At 43.5% G+C, this 25,206-nt stretch overlaps 2 protein-coding genes across 4 annotated transcripts in view; one reads left to right on the plus strand and one right to left on the minus strand.

Moving 5' to 3' along the window:
- SLC23A1 (solute carrier family 23 member 1) lies at window positions 1-24,225 on the plus strand. Of its 3 annotated transcripts, none has more exons than XM_081134957.1 (16): window positions 1-137; window positions 1,232-1,293; window positions 1,910-2,044; window positions 2,492-2,649; window positions 3,450-3,538; window positions 3,707-3,774; window positions 3,951-4,132; window positions 4,263-4,383; window positions 4,659-4,815; window positions 5,135-5,282; window positions 5,862-5,967; window positions 6,227-6,356; window positions 6,456-6,599; window positions 7,041-7,136; window positions 10,404-10,670; window positions 24,011-24,225. In XM_081134957.1, exons 1-15 carry the CDS (start codon window positions 56-58, stop codon window positions 10,649-10,651), a joined length of 1,926 nt encoding a protein of 641 aa, XP_080991083.1. In that variant the 5' UTR covers window positions 1-55; the 3' UTR covers window positions 10,652-10,670; window positions 24,011-24,225. The 3 variants fall into 3 exon arrangements, with proteins under 3 accessions (XP_080991083.1, XP_080991084.1, XP_080991082.1); XM_081134958.1 differs by lacking the exon at window positions 24,011-24,225 and adding an exon at window positions 18,751-18,787; XM_081134956.1 differs by lacking the exon at window positions 24,011-24,225 and adding an exon at window positions 14,131-15,356.
- The window catches only part of PAIP2 (poly(A) binding protein interacting protein 2), a 20,104-nt gene continuing 7,527 nt past the window's right edge, over window positions 12,630-25,206 (minus strand). Inside the window, exons 2-4 of the mRNA XM_081134959.1 lie at window positions 17,595-17,758; window positions 16,410-16,589; window positions 12,630-13,615 (exon numbers count right to left, since the gene is read on the minus strand). Coding sequence (XP_080991085.1) covers window positions 13,559-13,615; window positions 16,410-16,589; window positions 17,595-17,732 — 375 coding nt within the window. The 5' untranslated portion in view covers window positions 17,733-17,758 and the 3' untranslated portion in view covers window positions 12,630-13,558. The remainder of the gene's footprint in view (window positions 13,616-16,409; window positions 16,590-17,594; window positions 17,759-25,206) is intronic.

Here is a 25,206-nt window from a genome sequence, read left to right on the forward strand (position 1 = left end):
GCCAACAGAGGAACAGGCTGGAGGCTGGACAGACTGACGGATTCAAGGCTGTGGCATGAAGCTACTTCCCAGCTGGAGAGCCGTGCTGCCCCTGGGTCCTCGGACCCGGACCTGGCCATGGGCACAGAAACCCAGAAGTAGGTGGGCCCTAAGGGGCTGGGGCTGGGGTTGGGGCAGCACTGTGGGGTGCAGAACCTTAGGCCTAGACCCCAACAGGTGAGGAGCCTCAGGCCCTTGGACCCTCCCAGCCCCCCTCAGCCAGCTCCAGGCCCCATGGCCAGGCTGGGCTGGACCTGGCAAGAGAGAAAGACAGGCTGGGCCTGCGGCTGGCATCAGGGACTGCGTGACATGCAGTCACACAGGGCCTGGTGCTTAGAAAGGCCCCAGATTGTGTTTAATGTTATTCTGTTACTGTCTTAAAATTTGTGATACCTTTGGAACAGGGACCCTGCATTTTCATTTTGGACTGGTTCCTGGCTGGGAGGGGAAGGGAATCCCTGTCCTGACACAGGGGACAGGCAAGGCTGGGCCAACCTTGGAGCCTTCTCCAGAGGCTCATCTGTTGTGTGCCTCACGGACCCTGGGGGGTGAGAGGCAGTGGTGGGGAGGGTAGTGCCTTATTACATTTAATGTATGATTTACAGCATTAAAGTGGGAATTCAGGCCAAACTGAATTCTAGGAATGGTTTTCTAAAATCTTGCTACCTGTGTGGCCTTGGTCAGATCACATCTCCTAATCTGTTTCCTCAGCTGTTGAAGAGGTTAATACTGCCCAGTGCCTGGGGTTAAACACAACAATGCATAGATGTTGCCTGGCACACAGTCATTCCTCAAAAATGAGAGTGGTTATGATGGTGATAATGATTAACTTATTAATATTTAGATGGTGACATAATAAGTGCCTGTTTCTACTCCTTTTCCTGTCACCTCAAACAGAGCTTGGTAAGCTTCCAAGACTGTCCATTCCTCACCCTCCACTCCGGCCCTCTTTTGGAAAACAAGAAGACATCCCATGTCCCAGCTCAGGTGCAGGCAGGAGATGAATGTGGCAGAGACTTGGGCGCCTTTACCACTCCACTATGACCAGAGTTAATACATTACCCACCTAGGTCCTGCTTTCGCAATCTCGATAGGAGATTGGGGTCTGGTTACAGATTTACTTCGAACAATGTCTGATGCATGGAGTAAAGTCCTTCTTGGCCTTTCTATAGCCATCCCCTCTTCTCTTCAGGAACTGCTCACACCTGTGTCCCAAAGATGAGGGCCCAGGAGGAACCTGAGGGACAGACGCAGGTGCTGGGGCTGGATGGGGGCAGGGTGGGGTGGGGGTTGGAGGGACTGCACAGGCCTTTTCCCTGGGAGGGCAGACAAAGGTTCTGATAACTTGATCAGAAGTGACTGTCCTAGGCTGAACATGGCAATTGGGGGTGGGGGTGGGGTGGTAGTCGGGGCGAAAGAAACTTCAGCTTGGGGACTGGCTGACTCCAGCTTGAGAGTCAGTAGGCTCACTACCTACCCCCCCACAACAGTGACACCCCAAGCACCTCCAAAGGGCAGGGGTTGGACCAGATTGGGCCCTAAAGAGCCTGTCCATAGTCTCCAGCCCTCTAGGCCTTTCCTGGTGTCTGTCCAGGCCTTCTGACTTAGGGGCCCATTCCCCTGGCTTGAATGCCTGGGTCCTGAGGGCTCCAGGAGCCAGCACAGTGGACTCACCATGCACAAAGCAATGTGAGGTGGGAGCCAGGTAGAGTCAGGCCAAGGGACAGATGGGTGGATGAACAGTGAGGGAGGTAAGGCCCCATTCTGAGGAGCTGACAGGCCACTCAGGCACCTGATTGATTCTGGGGCAGAATCGCCTTTTCCAGTGTCCACCTCTCCACCCTGAGTTACTGTTCTCTGTTGCCCCCAGCATGAGGACCTGGGCTTAGCCGGGACCTCCCCAAAGGACCCCCCCGTGTCCCTGCCCACAGAGTCCAATTTCGACATGCTCTACAAGATTGAGGATGTGCCGCCCTGGTACCTGTGCATCCTGCTGGGCTTCCAGGTGGGCTTTCCCCCAAGGGCCTTCCCACTGCATGCTCTCCAGAATCCCAGCTCCCTCCCTAGCCGCCAAGGTTATCTTGGGTAACAGGAAGAGAAACCTAAGGCCAGAAATGGTGACTGTCACCAAGCAGGGGTGGGGAGAAGTCTTCTGGGGCCTGAGAGAGGATTAACTCTCTGGGAGCAAATGTCACATGCCAGGTAGAGTGTCAGTGACAGGGAAGAAGGCCCATTCCACAGAAGATGCAGGAATAATTTGAGGGCAGATTAGTAATCCCCAAAGAGGAGTGCAGTAGCCCTCTGAGAATTTCCTGTGGGAGTGTCAATCCTGGGTGGGTATGTTGCCTATGGTAGCATGGCTTCAGGCCCACTGAGGCAAGCATGAGAACTGCTAGGGGGCCCTATTTCCCTGTAAGCTCTGTGGATCTTATTCACTTCCCCCTACCCCCAGCATTACCTGACATGCTTCAGTGGTACCATTGCTGTGCCCTTCCTCCTGGCTGAGGCGCTGTGTGTCGGCCGTGACCAGCACATGATCAGCCAGCTCATTGGCACCATCTTCACCTGCGTGGGCATCACCACCCTCATCCAAACCACACTGGGCATCCGGTGAGCTGCTCCACCCCACCCCCACCCCCACCCCCACACAGACACAGACACAGACACGCAGCAGAGGCAGCAGCAGCAGCAGGTTGTCTCTCTCAGAGGACTCAAGGGGCAAAAAAAGCTGTTATCTGCCCCCACCTGCTACTACTTCTCCCAGGCCAGCCTTAGAGCCAGGCAGCTGGGGTCCTACCCTGGCACCTGGCACTCCTCAAGGACTAGGAGTCTGTGGGTTTAAGGGAATGTCTTAGCTGGGAGAGGACTGGTCCTGGTGCCCACTCACCAAGCTGATTAAGCCCTACTCATTAAGCCACACTCGGGGTAAAGAGGACTACCAGCTTCCCTGATTCTAGAGCCTGTGCAGGCCTCTTAGATTGTTTGTCTTCCTGGGGGCCCCCGCCCCCTTGTGCACAACCCTAGCTCAGGTGGCTAAAGCATGGTTGTTAGTGTGGTGAGAGGAGAGGAAGGTTGTGAGTGGAGCTTGGATGCAAGAAATAAGCAGTCCACCTCTCTGCATGTGGCCCCTCACAGTGCAGGAACTGGTGTTGAGAAGCAAGGGGGGCAGGTTGTGGGTCAGGGGTTCTATTTGTTTTCTTCCCTTGGGCACCCAAAATGTTATAGAGTCCTGCCTGGGGCCTCGATGACTTCCCTCTGCTCTGCCCCTGCCCTTGCCCCTCTGTCTCTGTCCCTTTGTGTGATTCTTTCTGTCCCTCTCTTTCTCTGTGTGCCCCTTCTCCAGTCTCCCCTGTCTGTGTCCCTGCCCCCCACCTCACCGCTCCCTTGGTGCTATATGCTTCTCCTTCCAGGCTGCCGCTGTTCCAGGCTAGCGCCTTTGCATTTCTCGTCCCAGCCAAAGCCATCCTGGCCCTGGAGAGATGGAAATGTCCTCCGGAAGGTGGGTACACCTCTGGGGTCTGTGTTGGAGAGCGGGGAGAACCAGAAGCCTGGAGGTCTGGGTGTCTATCCCAAGTCTGGACACCAGGATGCATTCATGGCAGCATCTTCTTTCCCTATGTCTCTGTTCCCCGTTCATATGCGTGTGTGTCCCTGTCTCTGCCCCCAGAGGAGATCTATGGTAACTGGAGTCTGCCCCTGAACACCTCTCATATCTGGCACCCACGGATAAGAGAGGTGGGTTCCCACGTGGAGTAGAAGAGACTTGGACCTGAGGAGGGGCTAGATGGGAGTAAGGGCCACGGCTGAATTGGGAGATGCAAAGTGGTAGTCTAGAGGCTTTTTTTTTTTTTTTTTAATGTAGAGGTCATAGCTTCTACATAGTGACTTACAGCTGATCTTTGCTCTTCCAGGTCCAGGGTGCCATCATGGTGTCCAGCACAGTGGAAGTGGTGATAGGGCTGATAGGGCTGCCTGGGGCCCTGCTCAGCTACATTGGGCCTCTCACAGTCACCCCCACTGTCTCCCTTATCGGTCTCTCTGTCTTCCAAGCTGCTGGTGACCGAGCTGGCTCCCACTGGGGAATCTCAGCTTGGTGAGCGGGCACCAGGACCGATCCTCGCCCAGCCCCAGCCTCCTTAGCCCCTACATTTCCTCCCCCATTGCCCTGTCTCCTGCCCCCAGCCTGCCTACCAGTCATCTCTTCTTTGTGCCTCTGTCCCCAGCTCCATTCTCCTGATTATCCTCTTCTCCCAGTACCTGCGCAACCTCACCTTTCTGCTGCCTGTCTACCGCTGGGGCAAGGGCCTCACTCTCTTCCGCATCCAGATCTTCAAGATGTTTCCTGTAAGGAATTGAGAGGCAGCTGGGGCTGGGACTAGGGCAGGGGCTGGACTTGTATCCAGGGCCAAGGTGGGGGACAAGGGCCAAAGTAGCAGGGGAACTAGAGCCAGAGCATAGATGAGGTCCCAGCCAGGGACTGGAGCAGGTGTTGGGGCTGGGATCTAGGGCTGGGGCAAAGGCTGGGGCTGGGGCTAGGGGTAGGGCTGAGGTAGAGGCTGGTTAGCTTGGAACAAGACCTCCAAGGCTCTCAGTGTGCCCCTTCCCCCTCCCCACTTCAGATTGTGCTGGCCATCATGACCGTGTGGCTGCTCTGCTATGTCCTGACCCTGACAGATGTGCTGCCCACAGACCCTACAGCCTATGGCTTCCAGGCACGAACGGATGCCCGAGGGGACATCATGGCTATTGCACCTTGGATTCGAATCCCCTACCCCTGTGAGCAACCCCACCTGGTCCCCTCTGCCTCCAACTCAGACCATATATAAGGCCCCTGTTGATCCCAGTGCAGCTGATGATAAAGCTAGCATTAGCTGCCACATGTATTGTGTTCCAGGCAGAGTGCTGTTTAACTTAGACAAAGCCTCACTCCAGAGCTTTGTGACTCTGAGTGATCCCAAAAAGCTCCCATAACTGTACAGCTCCCACCCCAGCTTGAGATCTCTTTACCACCCCCCCCCAAAAAAAAACCTGCCTAGTTTACCTCCTAACCTACTCAGGGGCACTGCATCCATCTTCCTGTCTCCCCTCAACCCAGGCCAGTGGGGCCTGCCCACGGTGACTGCAGCTGCTGTCCTGGGAATGTTCAGTGCTACACTGGCAGGTATAGTTGAATCCATCGGAGATTACTATGCTTGTGCTCGCCTGGCTGGTGCACCACCCCCTCCAGTACATGCTATCAACAGGTATGCCCATCTGCCCTCCCCAATATCTGATCCCCTCTGATCCACTCAGGAAGCAAATGTACAAAGAAGGTTGAGTCCCATAAGGTGTGGATCTGATCCCCTCTGATCCACTCAGGAAGCAAATGTACGAAGAGGGTTGAGTCCCATAAGGTGTGGACTTGAGCAAGTCGCTAATACTTTTCAGACGTCATTCTCCTTACTTATGAAATGGGATGGATGTTCTCATCTCTCACCCTGAGTGTTGTGAGTAGTGCAGGAGATAATGAAGTCCGAGGGAAACTATAGACATTGACAACCTTCCATATGCCTGGCCCTTGATGTATGTTCTTTTATGCAATCCACTAATGACTATGAGACAGGTACCCTTATCTCCATTCTACAGATGAGGAAATTGAAACCCAGAATTGCCAGGGCACTGGCGTAGGGCTCAGACCTGGGCTCTTGGTTCCCAGACCTCCTTTTGTCCTGGAGTGGGGAGTATAATACAAATAGTTGCAGCTTTCACAGAAGGCGAGCACCCGAGCCAGGGTAATGGGGCAGAGCCGGGACCAAATCCCCCCACTCTCCTTATCCTTACAGGGGCATCTTCACTGAAGGCATCTGCTGCATAATCGCAGGGCTATTGGGCACGGGCAACGGATCCACCTCGTCCAGCCCCAACATTGGCGTCCTGGGGATTACGAAGGTGCCCTGCTGAAGTAGAGCAGCACAGAGCCCCACCCCCACTCCATTTGCCCCAACCTGGTCCCCTTTGGCCTAGCCCCACCCGGTCTTTGAGAGCCCCAGGGCTGCTTCAAGCCCTCGCCCAGCTGTGCCGCACTCTTATCACAGGCCCTGCCCACCCTGCCCCGCCCAGCTCAGCTCCAGAACTCACCCAGCCCCACCTCGTCCCTTGGGTATGGCCCCGCCCCTGGGTATAGCCGCACCCCCTGGCTCCCTGGCAGGTGGGCAGCAGGCGCGTGGTGCAGTATGGTGCAGGCATCATGCTGGTCCTGGGCACCGTTGGCAAATTCACAGCCCTTTTCGCTTCGCTCCCTGACCCCATCCTGGGGGGCATGTTCTGCACCCTCTTTGGTGAGTGCTGCTCGAGGATCCCGGGTGACAACATGGTCGTGGAATGGTGGAGCCCACCCTGTCGGAGCAAGGCCTCCAGTGGTTCTCTTATGCCCCCAGGCATGATTACCGCTGTGGGGCTGTCCAACTTGCAGTTTGTGGACATGAACTCCTCTCGCAACCTCTTCGTGCTCGGATTTTCCATGTTCTTCGGGCTTACAGTGCCAAATTACCTGGATTCCAACCCTGGCGCCATCAACACAGGTGCCTCCACCTGTCTGAATGTCACTGCGGGTAGGGGAGATGTGGTGGGCCTGACTCTCAAAGGCTCCACGCAGCCAGAGCAACTCTCACTCAACTCTGAATGTTAATCAGCAGCTGAGAAGCTAATTAGCAGGTGTCCTTTACTAAGACACTTTCTATGGACAGGTATTGAGCTTCACATGTGCTCATTTAACTTTCACAACAGCTCCATGAGATAGATACTGTTATCTCCACGTCATAGATGAGGCTTAAATGATTTATCCCATGACAAGTATCAACTAGCAAAACTGGAATTTGAGTCCAGAGGTGGGAGAGACAGGTGCAGTTCCAGCTCCAAGCCTGCTCAAGGAAGTCAGCAGACTGCACAAGTAGAGAGAAATCCGTGAGGTCTGCTTTCCAGATGGGGCCATGACACCCATTGGCCCTTGGCCTATTCCACAGGTGTTCCTGAAGTGGACCAGATTCTGACTGTGCTGCTGACCACAGAGATGTTCGTGGGAGGGTGCCTTGCTTTCATACTGGACAACACAGTGCCAGGTATGGGTCAGCCCTGGGAGGGAGAAAGAACTAGGCTGGGCTCATCTGCATTCCAACCGATGGCCCCTGAACCAGAGCTGTGGTCAGGTCCAGTGTGATGTAGGCAGGGAGAAGCAGCAACAGATAGGCTGGTGGAGTGCCCACTGGCTGGAGGGAGAAACCACTGGTCAGACAGAAGCACAGGCATGCCTCATAGATCTTGAAGAGGATGGGGCTAGGAGTCATTCCAGGGCCCTTGTCTTTTCCTCTTCATCTCCATTTCTTTTTTTCTTTTTTTTTTATATCTTTATTGATTTCAGAGAGAGGAAAGGAGAGGGAGAGAGAGAGCTAGAAACATCAATGATGAGAGAGTCATTGATCGGCTGCAGCCTGCAACCCGGGCATGTGCCCTGACCAGGAATCGAACCCTGATTGCCTGGATCCTAGGTCGAGGCTTAACCGCTGAGCCACGCCCGGCAGGGCTCCATTTCTTTTTTTAAATATGTCTTTATTGATTTCAGAGAGAGGAAGGGGAGGGAGATAGAAACATCAATGAGGAGAGTCATTGATCGGCTGCCTCCTGCATGCCCCCCCACCCCACCCCCAGGGATCGAGCCCGCAACCAGGGCATGTGCCCTGATCTGGAATTGAACTGCGATCTCCTGGATCCTAAGTTGATGCTCAACTGCTGAGCCATGTTGGCCAGGCTACATCTCCATTTCTTGATAGCCGCTGGGGTGAGGGGCGCCTTTGCTTTATTAGGACAGATACAAATGCAGCATCAGTTTGTTGGCAAAACCCACTCCAAATATGTCAACAGCCTGCAACAGTGGCTACTAGGAAGAGCCCTAACTTTTTGCTATTAGGACTTAATAAGTCTTTGCTATTAGGATTTATTGCAGAGATTGTGGAGGATACTTCATGGGGGTTCCTGAGAACCCTCCTGGACCACTTTCATGTGCCCAGTAAATATATAAAAACTAAATGTCACCAGGTGCCCTAACTAGTAACAAGCATTAACATTTAACAAACATCTTCTAAGGGTCAGGCATGGAGCTAAGTGTCTCATCCTCAAAAACTATCTGGTGTGGCTGAGACTATCAAGTGACTCACCGAAGGTCACAACTTTTGCAGATTTGTAACTTTGCAAATCTAGGATTTTAACAAAGACCATCTGATGCAGTCTATAGCCTGTGTCTCAGTCATTGCACCACATGACCTCTGCTGAAGTGTTTCAGGGGAACTGAAAGATCAGGGTAAGATCCAAGGAGACAGGGGTTAAAGATTATGCCAGTCCAGGGAGATTAGGAATGGGAGTAACAGGATGGCCCTCTATCCCCCACCACTTGCCAACTTGAACATGGCTGCAGACTCCACTTGCTTCCCTTTCTCTAAAGACACAAGTCAGAGGCTGGCTATGCACAGCTGGTGGGTTGGAGTGTGGGCAGAAAAGGGCCAGGGCTCCTTGGCACTTTTAGGGATTTTAGATAGCATCAGATGATGAGGGAGCTCTTGGTAGCAGCCATTCTTTGGGTGTATGAGTGATAAATGATGATGGTACCTACCTCTTATTTAGAAGCTGGACTGGGGACTGAGAACAGCCCATCCTGTGAAGCTGAGAGGAACTTGGCAGCCTCAGTGCCTAGGGAATCTGGGGAGGTGGAGGGCATCAGGTGGGCAGCTATAAACTGAGGGGCTTCTCTGTGATTTGGGTGGCTGGATTAAGCTAACCAGATGTTAACAGTCTCAGACTGCCTCGTGGAGTTCATCACATCCCACCCTTCAATCCAACTGCCCATCAGCAACGATCCTTGCAAGGGGATAATATATTATGCCACATAATCTTCAACAGTCCTTCAATATACACTAATGAGGAACCTGAAGCTCAGATTGGTGAAATCACTTGTTTAAGGCAGTACAACCTGGATTCCAACCCAGGTCTGGCTAGCTCAGAACTCAAGACCTTACCGTGGAATCACACAGCTTTCTTTCGTGGGATGGGAACACTACTGATATACCACTTTGCATTTGTTCTTTTTCTTTACCTAGCTACAACCCAGCCTTAGAGGGGCAGCCAATTTAGTTCACGAAATGCTAGAGGAGCTTACCAGCTTGGCCCTGGGTTAGACACTAAAGGGGATGTACAAAAAAAAGTGTTTGTTTTGAGGCGCTCCTAGCACAAGAGAGGAAGTAAAATTGAGTTTAAAGCAATTTAGAGCAGTAAGGTCAATAAGCCTGTGCTGGAGTCATCTGGAGGGCTTCCTAAGTGAGGTTGGATGGTGATTAGAATGGAAGGGACTTGGAGAAACAGAGAGAGCACTGCAGGTAGGGAGGGATATAACAGGTAGATGAGGGAACTCTGGGCTACCTGTTGTGTGTCCCAGCAGTAATGAGGGGTAAAGGCAATCAACCAACATAGTTCTGTGCTACACCTACAGCTCTTCCCCATCCACTCTGCCCACCTGTGCTGTTTGTGCAGCCAGGCCCAGCTCAAATAGTATTTCCTCCAAGTAGTCTTCCCTGAGGACCCCAGCCCTCCCTCAGTGCCCTCTCCTCTGACTCTGGGACACATTTCATTTGCATTACTCATGGGGTTCTCAGGCTAGACTGCCAGCATACAGAAATCTCACTTTTACCAGATTTACACAGTGCCAATCTTCATCAACCAGCCTTCTTGTGAAAACCTGAGATCTCATATACCTCTCCCCAACTCTGTAGGGTGAATTCCCCTAGTTGTAAATCTCTACCACCACTACTGAAGATTCTTCTTAGCTTGACTTTCTGAGGTTGTATTATAAAAACAGGAGTTTATTTTCCAAATATGAAGTCATATTAATACTGATTATAGTGTTTCAATATACACCAACCTGCCCCCACAGCAGTCTGAGCACTTTATGGTCCACAACAGCCCAGCACACACTAGCCCCATATTCAAGATGTAGGATGACAATTACTTAACCTTTCTGCCAGCTTCTGCATCATAAAATTTTGCAAAATAGTGCCTTTATACCTCCTCCTTCAGATGTACTTTGAAGGAATAAGATAATAAAATTAAAGCACTTAGCACAGAACCTGGCACACTGCAGGTAAACAATAAACACTAATTATAACCAGTATCCTTTAAGGTTCCCCAGAGCTCTGGCCAAGTCAGCAGCTGAGAAATCATGGACCCAACCCTTTTTAGAACCAGAAAATACTTCAGAATTGAGACACTCAATTCCAGAAGTCTGTTTCAGAGCTAGATGGGAAGGGGAGGAACGGGTAAGTCACCTCACTGTCCTTTTCCAGGGAGTCTAGAGGAACGCGGTCTGATACAGTGGAAAGCTGGGGCCCATGCCAACAGTGAGATGTCTACCAGTCTCAAGAGCTATGACTTCCCCATTGGAATGAACATGGTAAAAAGGATTGCCTTTCTGAAACACATTCCTATCTGCCCAGTCTTCAAAGGATTTTCTTCAAGGTCAAAAGATCAGCTTCCAGTTCCAGAAGATACTTCAGAAAATAGAGAAACTGGGCCCGTGTGCACCAAGGTCTAAAAAATTACTCCCAGGAAAGGTAGGATGTGTTAGTCTATGGTTTTTGTGGGAGGGTTGAAAAAAATCATTCTTATATGTTTTAACAAAAGGAAAACCAAACTACTCAGTTTCCATTTTTGTGACCTAGTTGAGTGCCTTCAAGGGGAAGGTAAACTGGGTAAAAAGTCAATATATGAATTTTGAGTAAAATTCTTTAGCCATTTCATAGTGAGAGTGGAACTTCCCAACTAGTGTGGGCCACTAAGATGTCACTGTATGCTGAAATACTGATCCCTTCAGCTTCTGGGTATCTATCTGGGCAGAAGCTGGATCAACTAGAAGCCATGTGACATAAACTCCAGCCACCGGCAGCCAGCCTCATCTCTGCACTCCCGTATGCTGAATAAGTAACACTTTATGATATGGAAAAGGTTGAGAAATACTGACACTGCACAAGAACCAGCAAAATCCTCTCATATGCAATAATGGTCAAAAACTAAAAACAGGATGACTTTAGTTACCCTAAACTAAACCATATAAGCCCTGGGGTAATAATTTGTCCCAAGGACTTCAAAATGAAGTAGTGATACTCTGAAACTTTCCATCTGTATCTATAATGCAGATGCCTGGCTCTCTAATTAAACATCAAAGTAGTTTTAATGTGCACATTCCCTAAGAAATGTTCCAACAAAATAAGATTAGTCTAGATGATTACTTAATAGTAACAATCCCTTAAAAAGAACTTCCTATGTGCCAGAAACTGTCTTGTACTTGCTGTATATTAACTAATTACACAATCCTGAGATAAATACTGTTATTACTACTATGATTTTAAAGAGATGGAATCTAAGTCACAGAAAGGTTAAGTGACCTGCCCACAATTACTGGATTCATAGGAAGTCTGGCTAATCTTTGCTCTTAATCATTAGGTTACAATGCCTAAATTTATAACCTCCAAGCTTACTGCATTACAGTACTTTGGCAATATGTGGAAATATGTCTGAGCTGAGAGAAAAAGGATCTGTAAGCCTCATGTATCTGGCAGCCTGCAGTGCCACTTGTGATCTTGAGCTCTTAGAAAACAGAGAGGAATGGTTGCATCATGGCTCCAAAAAGAACAAGAACCAAGCAGGATCATCAGCGACAGTTTCTTAAAAAAACCACCTGTTTATTAATTTATTACAGTAGCTATTAAAAATCATTGGGGCCCGGCCGGCGTGGCTCAGCAGTTGAGCATTGAACTATGATCCAGGGTATAGTGGTTCGATTCCCGGTCAGGGTACATGCCCGGGTTGCGGGCTTGATCCCCAGTAGGGGATTTGCAGGAGGCAGCCGATCAATGACTCTCTCTAATCATTGATGTTTCTATCTCTCTCTTTCCCCCTCTCCCATCCTCTCTCTGTAATCAATAAAAAATATATAAAAAACCAAAAAACAAACCAAAAAACCCCACACTGGGGCAGTTGCTCACACCCAAGGACCCCCAGGGAGAATGTGAGACAGAACTGATTACATGGCCTTCTTAATCTTGAGCCCAACAAGCTCAAGAAAAGCACAGAGGACATTATTAACAAGTGATTAGGGCCATGAGGCAGAATTGTATGTGAAACTAGAAAATTGCTAGTTGGTTGACAGCCTATCCCAAATTAAGATTAGCCACAAACATAAATAAACTGGTGAGGGGAAAAAGGGAAGGTCCAGGTGAATCAAAAGAGCAAACCAGTCCAATTAGACCAGCAATGATTTGTGAAGGGAAGAAACCAATGAAGGTTATGGTAAAGTAAGATTACCACTATATTGGTCAGCCAGTGTTTTAACATGGATATCCTACAATTACTTACAGATACTTACATAACATACTTGATACAATGGGATCTAATAAAGTCTGTTCTCTTAGCACATCTTGTCAGCAGGGTTGTCCTGAGGGACTGAGCCCACAGTAAAGTGAGAATCACCACTGGAAAGTCTGCATTGAGCACCAATAAACACAACCATCAGCTCAGTTCTACTATTATTTATTTTTTTAAATATTTTTGAAAAAATATAATTTTTTTACAATATTTTCAACTTAAACACTATTCACACTGAACACGTATGGCAGCTTAACCTACCCAAATATGAAGTTTAAGAAGCCAAAACTGTTCTAGCTTTGTTAAAAGAAAAATTGTGCTGCAGACTATTGTAGTGATAGTTAACAAAGCAAGGAAAAGCACCACTCAAATCACGTTACTATTTCTTTGTTCATTTGGATTATGGGTTGGTCAAATGTTAGACTTCACAAAGGCATAGCTACGATGAGAATTGCAGAAGATGCAATTTCAAATCACATACTTCCTCAGATGTATTTCTTACATGATAACATACCATAAAAGCCAAGACTAGTTCTAATCTGATCACTACCTTATAACCTCAGTGACCAAAGACATATGTGTCTACAATGAATTATTTCAAATTAACTAACAAGCCTTTCTCAGAAGATTCTTTCTGATGGGGGCAAATGCAAATTTAACTCTGAACTGAGAAATTCGCTTAACAACTAAAATTTAATTTAAATTTACAGAAGTTTAGACATTAACAAGGGTTAGTTAAACCTAAGGGACCAGTTTAGCCTCAAATAAGATAATTCACTAAGATTTAAAGGTAATTTAATTTGGTGCTTTGTCACGACTTGACTGGTGCTTCTTTCCTCGCTGTCTTCATATCAAGCCATGGGGCCAATTCTGTTTTTCAGTAAATGTTTGACAGCTTTTTACTTAATAACAGTCTCAGCACTTTTATTAAGCATGCAAGACTAACAAAACTTTGGCAATGCATAAGTGTAACACAGTGACAAGAGAGAGCTTTTACAATTAAGTCTTCTAATACTGCCTTCACAGTGTGGAAATTGTGCTACATCCACCAAAAGAGGGCCCCGTCTACTCAAATAGTTCAGTACTTCACCCCAGGAACAAACTCCTTTGCATTTGGATTCAGATTGCTCTTGACCTGAAAAATAAGTACATAAAAAAGCAAGTTCATTAACAGATGGCTTCAGATACTTAGAAGCAATCAACCCAGATCCACATGCAAAAACATCTTCCAAAAAAATACAAGACTAAAACAAGAACTCAGATTGATAAACTTAACCCAGAAAATCTTTGGCTGGGAAGGCAGGAACCAGATATAAGCTATATATATATATATTGATATATATATATATCAATATATATATATATATATATCAAGTTTTATCAACTTTCTAAAAAGAAAGCAGGAATTAAAATTAAATTTGCTTAAGTGTAACCAGAAACCTGTTAACCTTACATAAACTAAAAAAATGTCACAGAACAAGGAATTCTGTTCCTTTAACTATACATGACTTTCTATGCAGAAATATTAAGCAAGTATTAAAATGATGATTAAAGTGACTGGGGAATTGTTTAGAGATTAATTTTACTTTAAGATCTTCATTAAAAATGTGGAGTTGTCTTTCTACAATTGCTGTATTCTAATTCCCACAGGAAGCATGGTATATAATAGGAAAAGAAAACTACACAGGGGAGTCAGAAGACCTAAGTTGGAACACCAGCTCTGCCCCTAACTAACTTCCTATCTAAGCCTGGCAAAGTAACCCTCTCTGGGACTCCATTTTTGCATGAGTGAGGGAAAGAATGGGCCAAAGTCCCTAGGAGCCTTAGAGACTTGTACCACTATTATCCTATATCTCTCAATCTTTACTTTCCTAAGCAGGTACGTCAGCATATAGGGAATAGCAGGAAATTTTCTTCTACCACACCTTGGAATGTAAGTTGAAAAAGGCGAAAAGATACCAGGATGGATTCAAGGGCCTGAAATGTAGGCACACTGGAAGGCTTTTAGACGGATTTTGAGGCCCCTATGTAACTTACTTTAAGACCAAAGCATATTAAACATGTTGGAGCAATAATTTCATCTTAGTTTCATAATTTATGCACATCCATTTCCTTGCACAGGACATATTCTTCCTTCTCTCAAGGGAAATATATATAAAAGTGTGAGGTTTAAATAAAAAAGCAGTGTTCTTGAATGTATAATCTTTTGACAGCTATAAAAGAATAAAGAATTAAGTAATCTCAAATAGACTGAGTTGAACAAACCAGTTTCTAGACAATGAATTTCTACTGGTTCCAGTTTAAAGTTATATAACATACCCAGTAAAGGACTTTACTCATTAGAGCAACCAGGATTATTTGTGGAGTGACTAAGGTAGCCATAAAGCAAGCATAACCCAACAGACTATTCAAATCACACATCTGCTCAACTGGGTCATTTACTGCAACAAAGGCTATACCACAATTTAAATTTCAGTGTTCTCTAGCCCTGGCTGGGTTGCTCAATTGGTTAGAGCATCGTCTCGATACACTAAGGTTGTAGGTTTGATCCCCGGTTAGGGCACATACAAGAATCAACCAATGAATGCATAAATACGTGGAACAACTGCCTAGCTGATTTTGCTCAGTGGTTAGAGCGTCAGCCTGAGAACCGAAGGGTCTTGTGTTCCATTCCGCCAAGGGCGCATACCTTGATTGCAGGCTCCATCCCCAGCCTGGTCAGGGCATGTGCGGGAGGCAACTAATCGATGTCTCTCTCTTACATCGATGTGTGTGTGTCTGTCTCTCTCTCCCTTCCACTCTCTGAAAAGCAATGGAAAAATTTCTTCGGGTGAGGATAAAAGAAAAGTGGAACAAATCAATGTTTCCCCTCTCTCAAAAAAATAAATAAAATTAAATAAACAAGCAAACAGACAATTCTAAAAAAAATTCTTTCAGTGTTCTCTATATAGCCCTTTAGAAGAATGGTTTCCCAATGCCTGATAGGGGTAGGCTGGCAGTATCCTCTGGGAGTGCTTTTTAAAAATAAACATGCCTAGACAATTGACTCTGCAGTTCTGAGATGTAGCTGAGGAACTTTTTGTTTTTAATGCTTACTAGGTAATTATGATGCACAGCCAGGTTAGGCAATCACTGCACAGTGAACAGAAGACAATTGCAAAAGTACTTCAGAGTTTAAGGGTAAATTTCAGAGACCTTGTAGAAGCAAATAGAGACTGCCAATATGAACAGAAAGGTTAACGTTCTGACTTTAAATTATTTTATCTTAATTTTAGTGAAGGACTCATTAGGTTCTACTCTAGTGCTGATGCCTAGTTATGACAAGTCCTAAAAATACTTTTTACTATAAATATAACATCAGCAATGAGACACTGAGAATAATTAAAGATACAAATAGGTTTCTTTTCTGCCAAGAGCTTATGGATGTCCTTATTAAATCACAATTCCCAAAGGAGTTAGGGTTAACTCAATGAAAATCCTGGCGTTCCTGAATTCGGGGGGGGGGGGGGGAATCTCCAAAATTTTACCTTTCAGATAAAAATTTGCAAATTTCACCAAATGTTTAAAGACAAAAATTAAAGAGCAACACCCCTCCATCAAGCTACTTTTGTATAGGCAGGTCACATGGACAGACTGTGTACTTCTTTTGGATTAATACTTTAAGACATTTATGTATCCTAGGGCAAAGGTTATCAAAACTAAAAGCATTGACAAGAAGTCTGTTAGTAGTCTCAGACTAATTCAAGAGTGTTACCAGAAGTTACTCCATCACATAAGTGAGACTGGGAGGCCTCTGCTTCCATAGTAAAAAGCAGTACAATTTCAGAAAGGGGAGAGATGTAGAACTGTTCTTAAATAGATAGTTGCTCGCTTTTCCACTTACGGGAAAGATGAGCTAGGTTTTAAAAAGATGAAAAATAACTTTTTACCACAAGATCTTCCAGAGAAGAGCCATCACTGATAACAAGGTCATTAAATTGGTCTTGGATTTGGTCCATAGTTTGTGGGAGATCTCGAGCTGGAATAAACCACTCATGTTCTTCTTCCTCTTCCAGCATTTCTTGGAAACAGCGTTCAATAAACTCTTCTTCCCATAACTCCTCTTCTATCTGGATTTATAATAAATAAAGGATAATTTACAGCACACTTGGTAAGACATCACTAGGAACAGCTGGAAATATCTTGAACTATTTAAAAGGACAATGTCGTAGTTCCTCTTCTGCACTAAGGAAAAAAAAATGTTTATCATAACACCTGGGAAGAACTGTTTAGGGTTTTGCAATGTTTTTACTTGTCTTAGTAGAATATACTTTTTTCCACTGAAGGTGGAGGGCAAGAAATAACAAATAAAGGAGTGCTCTCAATGAAAAATGCATATCAGAATTACCTATGATAGTTTAAAAACTATATAAACCCTAAACCTACCCAAAATGACTGAAAAAATCTTTAGAGGGCAGGGTCAGGGCATGAGTAATTTAAAAAAACAAACAAAAAAATGCCCCAACTGATTCTCATTGAAATAGGACTACACTACTTTACTCTTGATTATCCGTTTTGGATATGGCAAAATCAAGCTTATTACCCAAGCCATAATCAGGGAAGAAGTGACAAAGATGGAAATAGATGCCAGAAATGTGGGAATAAAAAGACAGTACTTATCAATGTAGGAGAGTTCTCTAAAGACAACAGTGGTGTCAGCTTTTCAGGCTGATTAGACTGAGAACCTCATGAAAAACCCCCTAGTACCTGTCCCCATCTGCTCCTGAATCCTATTCTCTTCATTTTCATTGCAAGAGAGCAATAGGATTGGTGTAAGGCAGTGGTTTCCAAATCTAATTGCTCACTGAAACCATCTGGGAGCTTTTAAAAAACAAGTTTCCCAGGCTACACCCTAGTCCACCTGAATCAGAATCTAAGGGGTGGAACCCTGAAAAAAGCTCACCTAACCTGGTGGTAATCAGCATCCAGATAAAATAGGAGTGGCGGCGCATAAATCCATATATTTAATATATACGGGACCGGATTAAAAAACACATTTAAGGAATAAACACAGTTACATTATTTGAGGGTTGTCATGGGGTACAAAAAAGAACATCTTTGTACATAAAACTAACTTGTCTGTTGAATTCTTCTTCATTTTCCATCCACATGTACTCTGCAAATGGATTGTCATCTTCATGAGAATGACCGTTAATAATCACATCTTCATTGATGATGCTTGGGCTAGTACTGCTGCGACTTGGATCTTTCATGGTTGGCGTTAGTTGTCGTTTTTAACCTTAAAAAAAAGTACAGTTAATTTCATCATTTTTTTCTTGGTGAGCATTCATTATCACCAGGCATCAAGGTTAAGTGTTAGATGCACATGATACATATGCATGTTTATTAATTTGAGAGAGGGAGAGAGAGGGAAAACATCAGTGTGAAAGAGAAACATCAACTGGTTGCTTCCCGTACCAGCCCCAACCAGGAACCAAACCCGAAACCTTTCTGTGTACAGGAGGATACTCCAACCAACTGAGTCGCTGGGTCAGGGCAGATGCACACAATATATAAACATATATAATAAATCAAGCAATTAGAAAGCTCCATTTTTCACAAATGATTTTTATTTTATTATTTTTTAATCCTTACCCAAGAATATTTTTTTCCATTGCTTTACAGAGGGAGTGGAAGGGGGGGAGAGAGAGAGAGAGAGAGAGAGAGAAACATTGATAGAGAGATGCATCGACTGGTTGCCTCCCACGCATGCCCGGACTGGGGTTGGGATCTAGCCTGCAACCCAGGTACGTGCCCTTGGCTGGAATCGAACCCAGGACCTTTCAGTCCGTGGGCCGACACTCTAAGCACTGAGCCAAATCAGTGAGGGCTTCACAAATGATTTTAATGCTTAAGAAATAGCTGAGTACAACCTAGATTCACCTAATGTAACAGTAAGCAACGGTAATCAATTGCTTAAATGGAATCCCCAAACCACCCAATTTTTAAAAGTATTAGATATCTCTTGCTTTATAAAACAAGCATGACCTGGAAGACTTAAGTCATCAAGTGGCATTATAAAAAACAAATACTTTAAAAAATAATATTAAAAAGCCCAGAGATTGAAAGTAAAAACTAACAAATTTTTAATAACCTTAGTTCCTCTGTCCTAAGATATAGTGCTGGATCTCTTGGACTTCATAGCCCACTCTACAGTTGACCCTTGAACAATATGATTTGAACTGTATGAGCTCAAACTTATACATGGATTTTTTTTTCAATTTACTGCAGTTCAATTGGCCAACACAGTTCAAAGCCCTGTTGTTGAAGGGTCACTCTGAAGTTGGGACTCCAAGTATGTGGAGGACGAATTATAGTTACACACAGATTTCGACTGTGGGAGGTCAGTGTCTCTAACCTGTCTTGTTCAAAGGTCATTATATCTGCTTTATCTGCGGGTTCATGTCTGGATTTCCCCACTGTACAATGAGTTTCAGGCATCCAACCTCTTTGTGCAACCACCACCTCTTTACCATCTCATCTCTTTTTAAGTGAGTAAAAGTAATATCAAATGCAGGTCTAGTCAGTTGGTTTCTTATACCCAATAGAGTCATACCTTGTTTTATTAAGCTCCATAGGTGTTTCGATTTTTATAAATTTAAGGCAAGCCCCCCAACCAGCAAAAGGATTACCAATGTCTCTAGTGCAAGACTCGCTTTTACTGTGGTCTGGAATCAAACCTTCAGTATCTCTGAGGTATGCCTGAAGGTGATAACTTGATCTAACCTAACTGATATATTGCAGGCTAAAAGTTCAAACATGAAATCATTTTTATTATATAATATGAATTTAGTCTCTAACCTGGGGGTAGGGGGTCCTGACACATGTATTTTCTCAAATACTGAATACTAATAACAATAGCATTGATGTTTTGTTAAGAGGTCTTCAAACTAAAAATCACTGAGAACGTCTGCTCTAGTTATTTTGTCTGTATATATATAATAAATATATATGAAAAGAAGCAGAGACAGACTGAGATTTATGTGCTAGGGTGTGGGTAAAAAGAAAACATGATTTGGGTTAGGAAACTGAGGCACTGTGAAAGCAGGCAAGACAGAAAACAGACAATGGATATCTTTGATATTTTTATCATTAATCTTGAATAAATCCTTTATCTACATCCATCCATCCATCCATCATCTATCTATCTAAAATATATTTTTATTGATCAGAGAGGAAAGGAGAGGGAGAGAGATAGATAGAAACATCAATGATGAGAGAATCATCATTAATCAGCTGCCTCCTGCACGCCCTCCAATTGGGGATCGAGCCTGCAACCTGGCCATGTGCCCTGACAAGCAACTGAACCGAGATCTCTTGGATCCTAGGTCGATGCTGAACTGCTGAGCCATGCCCGGCCAGGCAATCCTTTATTTTTTATAACAAGTTTGACTAAAAAGCAATCAGGCCCTAGCCAGTTTTGCTCAGTGGTTAGAGCATCAGCCTGTGGACTGAAGGTTCCTGGGTTTGATTCTGGCCAAGGCTCATACCTCAGTTGCAGACTCGATCCCCGGGGTGCGTGTGGGAGACAACCAATTGTGTCTCTCTCACATCCATGTTTTTCTCTCTCCCTCCCTTCCACCCTCTCTGAAAAGCAATGGAAAAAAATATCCTCAGGTGAGGATTAAAAAATAAAAAATTTTTTAAAAAAGCAACCAGTTCCTCTAAAAAAAATTAGTCATCCTTTTTTTATTTTGGTTAATCCTCACCCAAGGATATTTTTTCCATTGATTTTAGAGTGAGAGTGAATATGAGTGAGAGAGAGAGAGAAACATTAATGACACACATCAATTGGTTGCTTCCTGCACATGTCCCGACCAGGGCCGGGGATCCGACCTGCATCCCAGGCATGTGCCCTTGACTGAGAATAGAATCCGTGACCCTTTCTTTGGTGAGCAGGCTAATGCTGTAACCACTGAGCTATATGCGCCAGGGCAAATACTCATTCTTATGTCAAGCTATCAAACATTTATGTGCTCATCTTCACACGAATTACATTTAAGATTCACCGCAATACTATGAAAAAAAGAGGAGAATCCTGTTTTGCAACTGGATGGAAGTTTGTTTACTCTGTGTATTAATCAATCGTTAAACTATATTCAGAGACATCCCAATTTATAACAGCTTTTCATTGTTTTCCCAACACGTATCCTATCCCAACTTGTACCCATTAAACCTACCTTTCAGAAGACCAAAATATTAACAAGTGACTTACACTTTAATTAAAAACAGCAAAAATTGCCCTAGCCGGCTTGACTCAGTGGTTAGAGCATCGGCCTGCAGAATAATGGGTTCCCGGTTTGATTCCGGCCGAGCTTTGGTTGCAAGCTTGATCCCCGGCTTGTCAGGGAGAGTGCAGGAGGCAACCAGTCAATGCTTCTCTCTCACATTAATGTTTCTCTTTCTCTCTCTCCCTCTCTCCCCCTTCCTCTTTCTCTCTCTCTCTCCCTCTTCTAATCTCTCTGAAAAGCAATGAAAAAATATCTTTGGGTGAGGATTAAAAAACAAAAACCCCAGCAAAAACCATGTTTAGTAGAGTATAGGATAATCAATACTTAATAGTTGAATAGTTATTAGGTAGCAACTCTGTGAGATATGTCCATTTAGAAATATGTTGTTTTAAAATACGCTTTCAGGTGACCAGTGTAGACCTACATACAAATGCAAAAAATTTTAAGAAAAATGTTTTCCATGCATTTTATGAGCACAAGTTTGTGTAAAACAATGAAAAATCTGCTTCCGGAAATTCTATAGTCTGGGAATCCCAAGGAACTTCCTCCTTGTTTGATGCCAACCAGAAACAAATAAAATATAAACAATGCTTAGGAAAAGTGACCCAACCCCTGATTTGACAAGGCCTTAGCTCAGTTTTTTGCCCATTAGCATGTCATCAAACAACCTGTGGATTTGGTACAGATCCCAGTGAAAGAATCTATGAAGTTTAAGTAAATGAAATTACTGTCTCGTGCAATATTTGGGAAGCAAATCATAACTGAAACAAGAATGAACTTGGAGCCTGGACACTAATCTTATACCTTAGACAGCTAAGGGAAGGACGAACTGCTGACCAGATTTCTGGCTACAGTCAGTCAAGTGAGAGTCAGAGGGGTAAAGATCATTTACTTTTAGAAAGTCAACAGACTTACAATTATTTAACTCAAGATATTTTAATATAAGGTGATGTTTTTGATTTTTATTTTCTTCTATGACCTGTTCTTGACTCTTCTTAGACCACACTCTTCATAGTTGCTTCCATTTTGTGTTTGCTATTTAAAAAAATTGAATATATAATTCAAATACCATAAGGTTTATGATTTTAAAGTGCAAAATCATAGTGACTGCAATATGTTCAAAACATAAAGCCAAATGTAGTAGTAGCCAATGCTGCCTAGGGAAAGAAATAATAGTTGCAACAAAAAAACAGACAAAGCGAAAAGCTTGGGAGGAATGGCTGGTGAAGGAGATGCTTTGGGAAAAGACCTGAGAAGACCCTACAATCTCACCTCTCTGGCTGACCTTCAGGTTTTGCACATAAAGTGAAGGCTAAGAAAGAGTTGTAAACTGCCTGAATGTTGAAGATGTGCCTCAACATACACATGAGCCCATCTGCAAAGACTGGGGAGTTTTGTGTTTGTTCACAAGTATTTAGGTAAATCTCTTTTAAATAACCAGCTGACCACTAAGCTAATGGAACAGACTTCAATGGCCACACACACAAAAAATTACAACGTTGTACAAAATTAGTTTGGCAAAGTCACTAAAGAAACAACTACAACAAGGAGAACAACCCTGGGGAGAAGGGGAAAATCTGGTTTCCAGAGCTGCCACATTATAATATTCAAAATGTCCAGTTTTCAATAAAAATTACAAGGGATGCAAAGAAATAGGAAAATATGGATTATACACAGGAAAAAAAGAAACTGTCCCTGAGGAAGTCCACACATTGGACTTACTAGACATAGACTTTAATTAGGTATTTTAAGTATGTTCAAAGAGCTAAAGGAAACCACATACAGAGAACTAAAGGAAACCAGACGAATGATGTTTCATCAAAACGAGAATACCAATAGAGAAAAATTATAAAAAAAAAGAAACCAAACAGAAACTCTGGAGTTGAAAACTACAATAATTGAAATAAAAAGTTACTAGAGGGTTTACACTAGCGTTTCAGTAAGTTTTTGTATCTAGTAGCACAACTCCTTTCCCCACCTTTCTTTGGGGTTTTGGAAAAGCTTGCATATTTATTCTTCATAAAAACTTTAGAATAATTTTGTCTATAATAGTCTGACTAGAATTTTATTAAATTCTGCAACTTGGCCCAGTCAGCGTAGCTCAGCAGTTGAACACTGAACTATGATCCAGGAGATCACAGTTTGATTGCCAGCCAGGGCACATGCCCAGGTTGTGGGCTTGATGCCCATGTTGCGTGCTCAATCCCCAGTAGGGGGTGTGCAGGAGGCAGCCGATCAATGACTCTCTCATCATTGACGCTTCTATCTTTCTCTCTCCCTCTCCCTTTCTCTCCCTGAAAAGACATTTATTTATACACACACACACACACACACACACACATATAAAAATAAAAAAAATGCATAATAGATTGGGAACAGAGACAATAAAACTTCTAGATATACTGAAATCACAACATAAATAAAAAATGAGCAGAAGAACTGGAAGATAAAAGATTATCCAGAAAACATCAAAGACAAAAAGATGGAAAATACAAAAAGGGTTCAAGTAATGTAGGGGCAGAGGCAGGATCTGATTATTCCAGATTTAATGGAAGACAACAACCAACATGTTTAAGAAGCCCAAGAATCTCAAAGATACAAACAAATCATGAAACATTATATAGTCAAATGGCAGAATATCAGAGAATTCTTAAAAGTAAAACAAAAAACAAATCAACAAACATTTTTTAAGAAGTGACAAGAAAAATCAGCTGCTTTTCAAAAATAATGAAAAGACTACACTGAAAGAAAATAACTGCAACCTCAGAATGCTAGACCCCTGCAGAAAATAGCTTTTAAACATAAATAAACTAGAAGATTTCCATCCTTGAATAGTTTGAATAACAAAAACTATGTGATTCCTTAAGGTAAAGGAATCTAAAATCATATGGACTTGGTATGATTTAAACTAGTACATCTTTTTTTTTTTTTTAAGAGAATTTTTATAATAGTTTAGTTAAGCCAAAACTAACAATTGCTGGGAAAAAGACCTTTAAAATAAATTTGTAAAATCTCAAATACTTAAAACTAGTATCTTTAACAAGATTTAATTGTGTTTTTTCTTGTTATGATTGATCTATTCAGATTTCCTACCTCTTTGGTTAATTATGGTGATTTACATTTCACTAAAATTTTATTTTCTCCAGAATTTCAATTTTGTTATAAAATGACAAAGAATGTACTTTGCACAGAATGTAACAATTCTAATTTCTTTTGTTTCATAACCAATTTGATGTTACGTTCCTCTTTTCCTTGATTAGGCCTACCAGGGATTTAGAAGAAAAGATTTCAGCTTTGCAATCTGCAGAACAGTGAGTGTACAGTAAACCCTCACTTTTTCAGACCTCAATGTAACGGACTTCGGATTTAACTAACAAAATTTCTGGTCCTTATGTCATATATGAAAATGAACACTCTGTTAATTTTAAAATGTTTTTAACCAAGATTTGCTTATAATTAAATTAATAGGTTACTTATTTGGTTATGAATTCACTGTTATTTTTAACAAATTTTAGTGAATAGGCCATATTTTGGAAAAAACACTGTAGTAATTTCATTGACATAAATATTTCATACCTATGACCATAGTCTATATATTTAAATCCAAGAGTCACCACTCTTAAACAATGATTAATGCAAATTATTAGCATGTGATCACACTGCATCCCCAGTGGTAATTGGTTCTGTTCTGTTGTCAAGTTGAATGACTTTCTACAGCAGTTTTTTTTTAAATCCTCACCTGAGGATATTTTTTCCATTTAATTTCAGAGAGTGGAAGCGGGGAGGGAGAAAGAGAAAGAGAGAAAGAGAGAGAGAGAGAGAGAGAGAGAGAGAGAGAGAGAGAGAGAGAGAGAGAGAACATCAATTGGCTGCCTCCCAGGGCTGGGGATCGAGCCTGCAAACAAGGTACGTGCCTTTGACAGGTAACTGAACCCAGGACCCTGGGGCCCATGGCTCTAACCACTGAACCAAACTGGCTAGAGCTCTGCAGCAGTTTTACTTCATGCAGCCGATGTTCTGACGCCTCAACATGTGCATTTGTTTACTCATGGTGACTGGTGAACGCACGCATTTACTAGATGTATTCAGTATATATTTAAAATTTAATACATACAAGAAAACTTTTCTGTGAAGTTAAATTTCTCATACATAAATTACACAAAAGTGTCTACAGAAGTAAAAACAGGTAAATTAAGTAATTTGTCCATTTTTTAACATATGCATTCAAAAATCTACTTTATTATATAATGGACTTCGGGCTTCAATGGACCCCTTGCCCAAATTAGTCTATTATACAGAGGGGTTTTACTGTCCTAAATTCATATGTAAAAGACGGGGGTCTGCATGTTTTCATAGTTTACAAATGCAGAGAATCTCTGAAAGGATATAAAAGAAATTGAGAAGCAAATCATATCTGATTAGAGACTTGTACCTAGAATATATAAAACACTACTGT

This window comes from Miniopterus schreibersii (genome assembly GCF_964146895.1).
Source record: "Miniopterus schreibersii genome assembly, chromosome: 4".
NCBI classification, from domain to species: Eukaryota; Metazoa; Chordata; class Mammalia; order Chiroptera; family Miniopteridae; genus Miniopterus; species Miniopterus schreibersii.

Excerpts from the sequence above, each read along its gene's own strand:
- SLC23A1 (XM_081134957.1), top strand. The coding sequence starts at position 56 with ATGAAGCTACTTCCCAGCTGGAGAGCCGTGCTGCCCCTGGGTCCTCGG. Across the intron at positions 3,539-3,706 it reads ATGGAAATGTCCTCCGGAAG|AGGAGATCTATGGTAACTGG; the intron begins GTGGGTACACCT and ends CTCTGCCCCCAG. Across the intron at positions 4,816-5,134 it reads GATTCGAATCCCCTACCCCT|GCCAGTGGGGCCTGCCCACG; the intron begins GTGAGCAACCCC and ends CCCTCAACCCAG.